This window comes from Tetrao urogallus (genome assembly GCF_951394365.1).
Source record: "Tetrao urogallus genome assembly, chromosome: 3".
NCBI classification, from domain to species: domain Eukaryota; kingdom Metazoa; phylum Chordata; class Aves; order Galliformes; family Phasianidae; genus Tetrao; species Tetrao urogallus.
In genome coordinates, this window is record NC_136815.1 from 33,471,247 (window position 1) to 33,485,267 (window position 14,021).

Sequence of the window (14,021 nt, forward strand, 5' to 3'; positions counted from 1 at the left end):
GCACATCTCTCATGCAATACCAAGTTCCAGAACCAGTGCTGGAAGCAGTTTTAGAGAATGAGTAAGAGGCTGCTTGACTTCTAGCTGGCACTTGGGACAGGCAAATTTGCTCTCTAAGAGATCTTTTTCATGACTCAAAAAGAAAAAGAAAACAACAAATAAGACACACTTCTTATGTTTCACCCATTGCTGCAGCAGTATCAAGGAAAATGAAGGAAATTCAAGGTGGGAGGAGTCTTACAAACGTGAATATGAACATGATCAGATGTGTATTTTCTGGATTTATCCACCCATCATTCTTTGCTCCTCTGACATTGAAGTCCTTGAGGATCTCCTGATCAGTGAACCAACTATCATTTCTAATTTCTTCTGCACTTCCGGTCCTGCTGGACAAGTCTAGCAAAGGAAGAACCATCCTGAGAGGCTGCAGGAATAAGTGGACATCATTGCCAGAAAGCTGCTCATGGCTACCACCTCTCACCTCTTCCTTCTAATTCTTCTTCATTCCGTAAGTAGATGTGATTTCAGATCAACAAATTAAATGTGAACTAAAGGCCTTTAAACAGCTTCTCTATGATAGTAACCCATTATTCCATGTTAGAGAAACTTCACTCTTAACTTTCAGTGAGAAGGAGCAAATCTAGCAGTGGTTTAACGTCCCGTTTGTCTCTGCTATACCATCTTTCCTTTGTAACATGGAGTGTTATAAATTAAAACTTTTTCCTCCTCTGCAAATAGCATTTTTTGTAAAGCCAATGGATGAGACACAGTGCCAGTTCAGACAGTGACTCACTCCAGAGCTCCATTCACTGGATCAGATAACAGAGCCAGAATGGCAGCGAGGTGTGGACACATACCAGGCTCTGGAGATTTAAGTACTGCTTATGCTCGCATCATGAGCAATGGACTCTGTTGGGTTGTTGTAAGCATGTTGTGGTGGCATATGTGAGCTGTGGACACAGCACACATTCTCTGAGAGAATTACACTGATGGATATGCGGGAAGAAAAGCTAGAACATCGGCTGAAGCAAGAGGTTGCCACCATCTGATGCCACTGTGCAACACACACAGAAAGCCTACGGCACAGCAGATTCTATCTCAGTTATTGACCCAGTTATTATTGGTGTACAGACCACAGACAACAGTCACCAGCGCCAAGCTTCAAAATGACCTGCATCTGAGCACCAATTTCATTAAAAAAAAAAAAAAGTCTATTTATTTTATGAGATGAAGTTATAAAATTGCATGCAAATGTAAAAATGAGGGCATTTGAAAAAGTAAATCTGGTGCCAGACATTGAAAATGTTCCCATTAGTGATGGAGGAAACAAAAGCCACCTTTCCTCAGTAAGGCATTTTGTAATAGAGCAAGTGTGTCATCATGAAAAATAGTCACTTCTGTGTACAGAAGTGCTGAGTCAGGAGTGCTTGAAGAGATGGGCTATGTATCAGTCACCACCTTTGGTAGCTGAGATAGGTTCAGGCAGATTTTATAGGGTGCTCTCTAAATGAAACAGAACAATAAGAAACTCAGATCACTTATTCTCCAGGGCTGTGAGATCCTCATCCTCGGTTCAGTGAAAGGAGAAGTGGGTGTTACATCTATGTGGGACATCTGGAGCATGATTTGGATATCACGGCACCGATCTATCTCCATTGGATGGAAATCTGGGATAGCAGGTTGTCTGAATTAGTCACTGGCCTCTTACCTAACGACCTGAAGATTACTGTAAAGGTGTCAGGAGTATAAACCACCAGAAAAGGGATCTAAGACTGAATCACTGCTGTGTGTGATCTGACCCTTTCCTTTTTTCTGCCTCCTTCTGGATGCACACACAGCCATCCAACCTGCATCTCCACATCAAATGCTCCAGTCCCTCCCTGTCCTGCATCCAGAAAAGCCTGGAAGTAGCAGGGCAGGATATTCAAACACAAGGGCCCAGCCCTAATTAACTACTAATTACTGCTAGTGGGACTTTCAGTACGGCTAGTTGGATAGATTGCTATTTAAATATTGGTCCATCTCCAAGGGTTCAGAAACAACAGCCACTACTTTAAGTGGCTCAGATCACAGCTGCAATGAAAGTCTGAAGTGTCTCAGGGTAACGGGATGACAACTAACCAAACACTGTACAAACAGATGGCTTGTGTTGTTGAGACATATATCTCCCATAATACGATGTAGGATGATTAAGAAATACCTTTTGTTCACATTCTATTTTCTTTTCAAAATGTCTTCATGAACAGAGTGAGCAATGCTTTGGGGAAGAGGCTTAATGGAGGCAGAATTCAGTATTTAAATGAGGTAGTTGCTGAAAGACAACATCTAGGTGAGCCTGGCTTTGTATTAATTTCAACAGGAGAAATAACTCTGTCCGTGCTGTCATTGTTGAATCCTATTGCTAGTAATGGAGTGAAAAATGAAATATACATAAATCAGATGGTACCTATGACTCACCAGACAAATTGCAGGCCGGACTCTTCAAGGTAAAACTTCAGGTGAAATATTTGCCACTCATATTAATTATGAGAAACTGTTGTCTGAAAGCTGGCCTTAATGCATCGCCCTCACGACTCATCACCGCTGCCTCTGAATCACTCAGATAATTCTCAGAAGTGAGGGAAAGAGGTGTTAAAAGAAGAGCAATCAAGACTTTCCTGATTTTCTCTGTGTGTGTCCACTAAACAAAAGGGAAAAAAAAAAAACCACCTCACCTTAAGCACAAAATCAAGATGCAAAATGGAAATGTACAGGCAGAATGTGCCACCAACTAAATAGCAGACTCAGACCTGAGCGTTGTACCTGAGTCCCATCTCAGTACTTCAAGTTACAGAGAAGCAGAGGTGGATTTTTTTTTTGGAATGTTAACAGTGGTTTTTGCATATAGTGTCTGCCCTGTATTTCAGCACAGGCTGAAAACTTTTTTCTCGAAGTGAAATTTAAGAGGCACTTAGGATGAAGCTTCAAACAGAATTCAGCTGGGGCTTGTAGGCTAACTGGTTCATGGGTCTTCTGCAAAAGGCTCAGCTTCACTGAGGATAGATGACCCATTTTTCTTTCAGTCAAATCGGGCAGATATTTTAAGTCTACAGGCATGGCAGAAAACCATCCAGGTTTTTTCTTGCGGAAAGATATGCTTCAGGCATACCCAGAGCTAGGTGGTAAATATCAAATCAAATTTTGCTCTCTGTATCTCCAGACCTTTCAATAGCGCTCAGTACAATTGTTCAAGGGAGCATATTATCCTTGGAGCAGTCTCTGCTGCTGACACCCGCTCCTCATCCTGCTCTGTGATACACTGTGGGATGGCTGTGTTGGAGAAGTATCGTTCCTCCAAAATCTGGCCTCTAAAGAAAGCCATCCCCTCTGTGGGAGCTGTTGGCTTTAGAGGTGTCTCAGCTCGCTTACCTGAGCAGATAAGCAAGATCGAATTTGTAGAAATGAAACAATTATTTGTGTATCACCAGCATCTGTGCAGTCATCCCAGAGCAGCGCCCCACTAAAATCGGTACCTGTACCTTTTACAGAGTGATGGAGAAATAGAGGCACACGAGCAATGAACACAGTGTGCATTTTGATTTTAAATGATCTTATTTTGTCCGTATTGTCTTCATAGTGACATGACAACCAATTGGCTAAAACTTAGCTAAATACTGACCCTCTGACATGTGATTTGAAGCTGTCTCTGGAAAAATATATGAAGGATCACCTGCTGAAATTGAAGCATTCAGCAGCAGGGCAAAGAGAGCTACAATACATGAATACAGAGAGAACTGTCCCTGTGGTAATTTTGGCAGATGGCAGAAGGTTGCAAGCAAGTAATAGAAAATTTTAAAACTAATAAAACAAGATTAACATAGGCCACTCTATTAGTATTTCTCCTCCCAAACAGCTCAGTCCTGATTGTATTTTATATCCTCGTGGAATTAAAGCACTGTACTGTACTGGCAGCAAAGGGAAATTAGATTATAATATTGTTTGTGGATGATTAACTTGCATTTCCTTTCAAACTGGATGTGTGTGCCTGAGTCCTCCGGTGCAACAGATAGGCATTTCTCTTGATGGGGGTTTTGAGCAACAGAATATGGGGTCCAGTACTTCCTCTGAGGTGAAATAGACTAGATAATCACAGACCCAGGTGAACACAGGGCTTTTATAAACTCTCACAAATTTACATGATGTCACTACATGAGAGATGTGGCCTACAAAAGAAAATGATTAGGGAAAAAGAACAAACTCTTCGTTATTTTTCTATCAATTACCCTCTGTATTTTAACCAGACCAAAATAATTTGAGCTGCCTTCTTTCAGTGATAACACAAGAAGGTTTTGTTATACAATACCCCACCATTGCTGATGTTGGGATTCCTCTGTTATAGACTGAGGAACAGAGTGGTTCTGAATGTGAAGCCAATTTCAGGATTATACATTCCTGGAAAGAGCTCTTCTGTGCAAGGCTTTCTCCAGCTATCAGAGGTCTGCACAAATTAACTGAAGGGCAGAACTTAGGGCCAGCTTTTCAAGTTTGGTTGCCTAAAACTAGGCAGCAAGACGGGCTTACATCACTGTATTGAGCATTTGCATTTGTAGAAGAGTCTGATACTGAGGGCTCCTAGAAACCAAAGGAACTGCTAAGGATGACTCAATACGTATCTGGAAGTCAGATTTTTGAGAGACTGAAGGCCCCTATCCCCTCCACGTGTACCAGTCCAGCAGCTAGGTGCCACAGGTGTTTATAAAAGACACACAGTTCTCCACACCTGCATGCCACTGGTAGCATCCTCCAGGTATAATGAACACAAAGCACACATCTGAGTCCTGAAACGTCAAGCTGTTGGAGTTTCTTAAGTCTAACGCACAACATGTGCACTTTTCTCTCTATTCCACTCTGCCTGTTTTCTCAGACTGAAGACAAGAAGACGATTTAAGATTCAGTAAAGGCTAGCTTCACCTCCCTCTGTTACCTGTCACACACACCATTCTAAACTTCCTTGTTTTTGTTTTGGACTCTAAGATCTCAGTCTCCTGTGCACCGAATGGTCTGCTTGTTAATGCCTGTGTCATCCTCCCTAACACATGACTCCCCACAGAGGCAAGGCAGCGCGTGGATCTGTTCCCACCCCGTCTTCCAATCTTTCACTCCTGTCTGTCACTGCAGTGGCTCGGATTTGCTTCAAAACATCCCCCTAACATCAAACGCTGAGCAGAGACACCTGGGTTAGAAGCACAGTCACCTCCATCTCAGCTGATGGATGTGAAGAGGGTGCCAAGTGCACAGCGGCTGTTCTTAGCGAGATGCCTCTCACTGGCAATACCTCTCTTTCTCCATTAGCTGCAGGAGCAGCCCACGGTGACTATGCCCCTAACTTTTCACTCCCTGGAGTGGGAAGTGTCTCTGTAAGGCTGAGGTTTCTATATCTTTCACCCTGAATCACCTCATGCTGCCCCTCCTCAGACCCAATAAGCCAACCACCTGCGGGCTGCACCCTCTGCTCCTCTGTCCCAAGCCCTCCTGTGCTATGGGGGAACAGTCAGCAATGTCATCTCTCACAGCAAAGTGCACTTAAATAAAGAAATTTGTGAGGATCTGGCTTCTTGCTGTTGAAAAACATGGAAAACCCTATTAGGGCATTCTGTTGAAATAGCCTGGAAATAAAGTATATGTTGCTATTAGGATAGTCCTGCAGATTTATATTACTATTATTATTATCATCATCATAAAATGTCATTAGCATTTTTATTTCCAGTAGTTTTGTTATTTGGCTTTCAGGGGCTTATCACACAAAAATGAAAAGGGCAGGGACCCGATACTCTGCACGACAGATAAAGGCACATAACCCGTCTGAACAGCCACCTCACTGCACTTGGGGAAGCAGATCATTTTGATGCAAATAGAGTCTGAGACCAAAATGTCTTTCTCCCTCACCTCCTTTCTATTTCATGATTAAATAAATCATAAAGCTGTCACCAGAGACTCACAGAAAGAGGTCTCAAATGGTAGAAATGAGAGCTTTCTACACTGGTCTATTTTAATTTCAAAAGGTATTTTGAATTAAAAAAGAAAGAGAAAGGAAAAAAAAGAGCATAATGCTGTTTGCATGCCTGATTCCCCGGGAGTACAAACAAGCTCTGTGTCCTCTTGTAATAATATAACAAATTTTCAAAACTAAACACAAATAAATGAAAATTAAACGATGCTCCGTAAATTTAATTGAGATTCACAGTGTCCGATGCTTTTCAAATTCAAATTACCACCAGACAGAGTATCTTTTTACATAACTTATGCAGATAAAGCATAGATGATACATTATTTTTCCCCTCCTCTTTTTTTCCTTTATTTTTAGAAGAGATGGACTTCAGTCACAGTGCCAGAATCTTTGCATGTAGAATCTGAACAGAAATCTAACATTTCTCGTAGAGGCACCGTACCATATTGTTATAGTGTACAGTGCTTAAAGTGAATTACAGAAAATGAGCATGGAAAACCATCATTTTTGTATTAAATAATAGACCAAAACTGCATTTTTCTGCCATTAGAATGAACACTCAAAGCTAACTACTATTGCTTTGTGTTAGATGTCTTTCATCTTCAGTAAATAAGATTGAATGCATGAGTGGCAACTCAGAATTCTCTGCAGATCAGTCGTATCACTTCAGAAATAGAATATAAATACACAGCTTACCTAAGGAGGGTGGAATTTGGAGCTGGAAAAACTAAACCATGGACACTGTCTCTGAGAGAGGAGTTACTCCAGAAGAAGTTATGGAATAGTTAAGGTTCAGTTTATATTCATTGTATTCAGGACAACTTCACTGCCAGGTGAAGTTCCTAGTCCTTGGTCTTGTAGGTATTTCATCTCTAATTACTGCAATCTAAGGGAAAAAGGCTTTTCCTACAGAAAGAAAAAAAAAAAAAAAAAGTACTAATCATGCTGTGCCTCAATATATAACGGACTCCTTAGTTTAGATCTTCTTGGGAAAAAAAAAAGGAAGAGGAGTCAGAGTATTCATAGTCTGCCCGTGTTTTGGAATCAGCTCCTCTATTTATGACATAAATCACAGAACGATAGAATGACAGAATGATAGAATCATAGGATGGTCTGGGTTGAAAAGGACCTCAAAGATCATCAAGTTTTAACCTCCCTGCCGTAGGCAAGATCACCAACCGCTAAACCAGGCTGCCCAGAGCAACATCCAGCCTTGACATGTTGGCTGAAAACCTGGGAGTACAAATTTTATCCCTTAAGCTCCTATCCAAGGTATCAGTTATTAAAGCACAGATATTTAAAAGCACACACACAGCCATAGGTGTCTGTGCAGCAGGGCAGCAGTCCCATCTAGTGTGTCTGGTGAGACTGAGTGGTGCTGTTGCCTGCTGCCATGCAGCAGTGCAGGCCCAAGTCTTCCCTTCCTTCGAGTGAGGCCTCCTGTGTGCCTAGGAACATGGGAGAGGTGGCTTTGGATGCTTTTTGGTAGAAAAAAAAGAACTGACAAGGAGTCCCCCCCTGCAAGGTATACTGTGTGGGCTGTAGCATGAGGTCCCCACAGCAGTGCTCCAAGGGGACAGCCTGGGCTCTGCTGCCTGGAGGGGACAGATTGCTCACAGTGCGAGTACCAGCAGCAGAATTATTCAGCTTTTTCTCTTTCCTGATGTTTTACTTCCCCATTTGTTAGATTTAATGAGCTTGGCTCTGCACATCTCCTGTCAAACTTCAGGGTGTCCATCCTGCTGGTCAGCTGAACAGCAATTGAAATACAAGCTCACAAACCTGAGGACGTACATTTCTCTTTCTGTTGTGAACCAGGGAGATGCAATGTTCAACCATGCAGGAGTAAGCTGAAGGGTGGCATTTGGAAGGTGCGAGGAAGAAATGTTTTAGGCAGTTTGAATTATGAAGTAGCATGATGTTTTCAGATGGGGAAAAAAAAGGGAAAACTTCCTTTAAGTCCATAGAGGAACATCACCAGAGACACTATTTGAACTGTTAGTTAACGGTAAAATGAAATATTTCCTACCCATTAAAGAACAAATGTACTGAATCAGATTCCAAAGATGGTGTAGTATGATAAGAAATGCCAAAAGTGATATGCAGAATGCTAACTCCTGTGAGAAAATAAGAAGAATGCTTCACCAGTGTTGTCATAACACGAACTTGTCTTTACCATTAAGCATTTTTCTTTAACACTCTTTAATTGGAGTAAGGGGGTAAAAACAGTGGCATAGGAAACATCAACCAGGGCAGTAAATAAGTAAATAATACTTATTCAGTAATACAGTTTGAGAGTTGGTTGTGCAAGTCACATGCAGAAAGGAAACAAAGTGAACGTTCACTAGAAAATGACGACTGACATGGGACAGTGGCCATTTTGCTTGTGATGCACAATCCAGCTCAGATTCATGACTCTGGCCATGGTATCACCCTGCTACCAGCTTAGCTTGCTCACTTCAGTCTTTCTATTCCTCAGAACACTCTGCACCCTCCTGCTCCCTCTGCTTTCCCATTCCTTCCCCTGCCTCCAGCCCAGGGACAATCCCCTCTTCAGTTCTTCCACTGTTCCCAGAACCACGCACTATTCTTCTCAGCATTCTTCTCCTCCCCAAATGTCAGTGTCACTCACGATCCGAGAAAATATCAAGGGACAGCACCCACAAATCTGCACAGCCACAGGCACTGGCAACTTTCCACCTGCCTGTTTTCACACCCTGTACTTGGCCATGAGTGAAGCTGGGTACTGCACTGCTGCTGCACGTGAACGAAAGCCACAGCAGCCCTTTTCCAGAAGGCTGGCCACACCAAGCACTGGTTTTGTTCTTTTACTTCCAGCTGGTAAATCTGGACCCAAAGAAGCATACCAGAGTCAGCCAACCCTCTGGGTAATTATCCAGTAAAGACTTCACCTGCCTCTGCTGAAGCTTGTGATCCTTTTCATTTGTGGAACTGATAATAAGAAACAGCGCCAGCAAATTTTGCCAGATCATTTGGAATATACTTAAGAAGATAAGGTCATTGTGATTTGATGATTTTTAAATGTATATTTTTTATATATCAAAACCTGACTTTGAAAAATAGCTGGAATTTGTAGGTCAGTTTTTGCTCTTGCTACAACCAAAGTCACTGACAATGCTTCCACCAAATTCAAGTGTCACCACAGAAAGCTTTCAGCCAACAGAGTTCTCCTAACTTTTTGCTCACCTCATGATGGTTTGTTATCTTAGGGCTGTTCATGTATGCTGAGTGGCCAACTCTAACATCTAATGAAACAGCACTGAAGTATGTACTGCCCGCTTGTGCTTTTCTGCATGCACACACATACTCTCCTATCATCACATACGTGCAGGTAATGTCTCTGTTAAACCATACAGCTTGAGTCTGACTTCTGCAAACTGGGACGGTCTGATTTAGCGTGCTGCTGATGGGCTGGTCATCTCACTAGAGCAGGAGCAGGTGTGATATGCAAATGCTTCCCATGCAGCCCCCTCAGCTCTGGTTCTTGAGTCTTTGACTCATTTGAAGTTTACACACAAATGCAGAAGAAATAATATTCAAATTCAGGTTATCCCCACTCTAATATTGTTCTTTTAAGGGAAACAACCTCTCATAGCTCAACACATTAATCTCTGTTATCTCATCATGCTGCTGGCAGTCCAACACAGAACTGGAATATATTACCATCATGCTTTCCTTTAATCAAGTCACAAGAACTCACAGGGGAAACCCCCTGCAACAGACCTGAACACAGTAAATCATACAGCCTACTGAGAGCCAATCAAGCACACAAAAAGGCACTGAGTGTTTGCATGGCTTCATGTTTGCAGGGAAAAGCTGTACACCCCACCTGCAGCCACCAAGCTGCAAAAGGCAAAGCCAAGCCACAGCTGCTTAGCCACTGGTGTACACAAGATGTACATAGGCTTCCAACAGGTGACAACAATAATCCTGTGCATGAGATTTGTCAGCTACTAACACATGCAAGCACCTATGGGCAGAGGCATCATGGCCCTTCTGGCAGCACGTGCATAAGCCACTCCGATTAGGTCCATTGGCAGCTAAGCACAAACAACTGCTGGCATGCTGCTCTGCAGCTGACAAACAGCCTGTCATATCTTCCAATCATCTGCAAATCCAGGGGATTGGCCAAAATGACCATTTGGGCCATTTCCATATTTCTCTGATTATTCTTAACATGCAGAAGAAAATGAGGTCAGGTTTTCCTTAGCAGCTGCCGCTCCCGCCTTGCGGCGCATCACAACCCTCTGGGCTGACCTCGGTGGCACTGACCTTGGATGTCTCCGCAGTGGCATTACTTTCCTTACCACTCCCTGGTGTGCTCTCCTCCACTGCTGGCACTTCAGAGGCTTCTGCCTTCTTTGCACTCGTTTCCGGAGAAACTTTCCCCAGCCCACTCTCTGGGGCTGAGCTTGGGCTGCTTGCTGGCCGTGGCTGAGCCTTATACCAGCTAGGGTAAAACAAGGGATCGATGGTTTCTGCCGCAGGTGGCACTTGACTGTCAGACTCTGCAGTCTGTTGAGAACCACTTGGTGTCACAACCTCATCCTTAAGCAGGACAGATAAAAAGAAGAAGCAGAGTGCACCATGTTACCTTCCTGCCGTAGCCAAGGTTTCTCTGCATGCCCTGTTTGTTATACCTTTCTGCAAGGAAAACATTTGCCCTAATATAGGGTCTCGAAGAATTGCAATCAAATGAAGCAAAAGCAACCAGAGTTTGAATAACACAGATATGGCAAAGAAGTTACCAAAAGCTAAAATAGAAGGGCTAAATTAGCTGGGAAGGGCAAAGTGGTTCCTTAATCTATGCTTGAGCCTCATTTTAAATCCATTTCTATGCCAGGAATAAATTTCTGGAAGTGAACTGAGGCATGTGGCGACAACAATGGGCACAAGAGGAGAAGGCACCATATCTCAAATACACTGTCCAGTGACTGTCCAGTACAGGGATACAGCTGCCTGGCAAATTACAGGTTCTTAATTAATTACTACATTTCATCCCATACACAGATAAAAACCCAATCCGATTCTGAAAACATAAGATATCCTGTATAAGAGCCCCATTGGCTGGCACCAGCCACAAATAGCAGGTGTAGGTGCTGGGTTTTGGATGGAGCAAAGCATTTGGCAGCAAACAGTCAGATAAAGAGGATATAAAGACACTGGAGAGAAATATTTTCCCACTGCTATCATGTCAATACAATAGCCAACCTCACTTGTACTGTGCTGGGAAGAGGAGCAGCTATAGGAGCTGCACTGTTCTGCTTGCACCAAGCTCTCAGGGCTCACTGAGAGTGCAGTAACTACTGCTTTTCTGCTGTGCCTTTCTCACACCAGAAGGCAAAAGCTGAGATACACATATCCCGCGCACTGCAGTGCCACATGCCATGTCAGACTCCATGTCTGACCAAGTCATAATGGAATTTACAATTGCTACAGCAGCATGCCATACCTTTTTCATTTTAGCCTTAGAAGTGAGGGATTTGATATTAGTGGGCAGACTTGCTTACACCTACTTCTTGTTTGCATATGCCACACAAGTTTAGTGATATCAGCGCAAATCCTCAGAAGACAAACTGCAGTCAAATCAATAAAACCTGATTTAAGAGCACCTTCACATAACTGGTGCAAATTCACGTGTGCTTTTAAATCAAAGTAAGAATGAATCTACAGCAATTTTTTTCCCCCTTTGTTTTTTTGTGGGAAGCTTGCTATAGTCAACAATTCATCACTTGCTCTCTTGTTTTCACATTGACCTCTTCAAATATAATCAAAGCAGCCTTTAACCACTCAGCAGCTTCACCGGAAAAACTGCATACGAGCAGAACTTGCTAAACTAATTGTATCTATGGGCAGATAACGTGGCATACAAAATATAAATATTTTTAAGTAGCCTTTTAGAATACGCAGCAATTATGGTCTCATTCTAATAGCATTCCTTAAGGAAAAGCGTTGGCCTGAATTATTTACACCCTGAATCTGTTTGTTGCCAGGCTGTATCTCTGCTAGGTTAAAGGCAGCTTCCTCTTTGGTTTGGTCTATGATACTCCTGCATCCTCCTAGATGATAGCCTGAGGACAACCAGAGCAGAAAAGAAGGTAAACGTCATTCCCAGTAAAGAGATTAGAAGCATGATTTGAAAGCCAATGGTGGAAAGCTCACTGAATCCACAGGGAATGCCAAATTCTCTTAGCATAAATATTTTATCAACTGTTTCATTTATAACAGTTAGTCTGAGTTAAAACACAGGAGGCAGCAAGCGGAACATCCATTATAATGCGTTTAACTCCCAAATTGAATCTCTTTTATTTATATATTATGTAACCCACATATATTCTGATTTATATAGCAAGGTAATTTTTTGCCCATCACATGATATACATGCAGGCTGAGAGGACAGGGTACAGCTGCGTGTATGTGTGAAAGGGCAATAAGCAGCCTTGCTCTTCAGTGCAGGGAGGACTCCCTGGTGCTGCTGCAGGAGCGGGGCTCTGGCTCTGCCAGGCTGCTCAGCAGAGCTGGCAGGGCAGCAGGGCCATGGGGGCAGTTACCTGGCCAGCCGGGGTAGCGGGCAGCGGCACTGGGACAGGTTCTGCTGGGGGCTCACCCGCTGCACTCTGCGGTTCAGGGTCCTGCTGAGGTGGCTGTGCTGCTCTCTCAGCTCCTTCCTCTTCCAGCTGCTCTTCCTCCTCCCCCTCCTCTCCTGATGACTCTGTGTGGACTTCATCCAGATCTTCCCCTTCTACTGTCTCCTCCTCTTCCTCTTCTGCCTCTTCCTCTAATGAGACAAATGTAGAAGGAGAGGGCTGAGCAACACATGAAGATATGCAATCGAGGAACCATAGAATGACTTGGCTTAGAAAGGGCCTTAAAAACCATTCAGTTCCAATTCCCTTGCCATGGACAGGGCTGCCAACCAACTAGTTCAGAATGCCCAGGGCCCCATCCAATTTGGCCTTCAGTGTCTTGACGATGGCTATCCTGTGTAATGATAAAGCTATCTACAGCTGCACAGCAAAGCTGCTGCTCATCCACCTCCCTGGCAGAAGTGAGGAGCCCGCATGGGGCACTGCTGCAGAGCCTTGCAGCGGGAAGCACACTCCACACACGTTTTGAAGTCTTAAACCCGGAGCAACCCATTGCTTTGTAAACTGTGGAGGTTTAGGGTACCAACTTCCTTAAAACCAGGCTGTTAAACTTTGTCAAATCATGATTTTACATTCTACGACACAGCCTACTGTCAGCGTTTGTGGTTGGGCTCCTTTCCAGAGGCAGTTCTCTAACAATGTGTTTGGTTTTGCATAATCATGTTATTCATCCTCACAAGCATGGGGTGCTGCTCAGAAACATCCCGGTACTTCAGAGTATAAATAATCTGAGATAGATGCATTAGCCCACAAATTGGCTATGCATTTTGCACAGCTTGTAGTTCTGCCTGAACCTGTAGAAGGAATGTAGATCTGCATCAAATAACACTCTTATACTGCAGAAATACAACTGCAAATAAACACTTCTGAATCTCTACTTCCACATCCTTTGCATGCAGATGACCTGATTGACTGCAGCAGGACTGAAGTCCTGATTCCCAAGGCCCTTACTAATGCCTTGTCCCCAAGAGGTGGGTGTCACATTCTCTATCACATGGCGGAGAGCACGAGGTCATGATCTTGGCAGACACACATGGATGGCAGGGACATAGCAGCTGTGGCTGATCACAGGGACAAGCAGGGCATGAGGTTGTACTCAGGGGTTGTCCCTCACAGCATAAATCCCTGGAGGTTCATGGCTCTGTGAGATGACACCTGCTGTGCTGCTCACTGGTGCCATGGCTGCTGTCCCGCTATGCTATGTCTCCTATGCCAAGTAAAGTTAGTTCATGGATCTCACCCCATCCCATACAGGTGCTCTTATTGGGACCAGCCACACACACTGAAGTTAGTGTAAGTTGTGGCGTGGGAGCAAGCGATGGGTGCCACTTCAGTGAGTCTCAGGAATCTGTACAGGATTTAACTGG

General features: G+C 43.5%; 1 protein-coding gene across 2 annotated transcripts in view; it reads right to left on the bottom strand.

The window, feature by feature from the left end:
• TRIM55 (tripartite motif containing 55) overlaps positions 1-14,021 on the bottom strand; it is a gene marked incomplete at its 5' end in the record, with an annotated part of 35,956 nt that overhangs the window by 5,823 nt on the left and 16,112 nt on the right. Inside the window, 2 exons of one of the 2 annotated variants that reach the window (XM_079533245.1) lie at positions 10,280-10,555; positions 12,559-12,785. In XM_079533245.1, coding sequence (XP_079389371.1) covers positions 10,280-10,555; positions 12,559-12,785 — 503 coding nt within the window. The remainder of the gene's footprint in view (positions 1-10,279; positions 10,556-12,558; positions 12,786-14,021) is intronic. The other variant, XM_079533244.1, reaches the window with a different exon arrangement.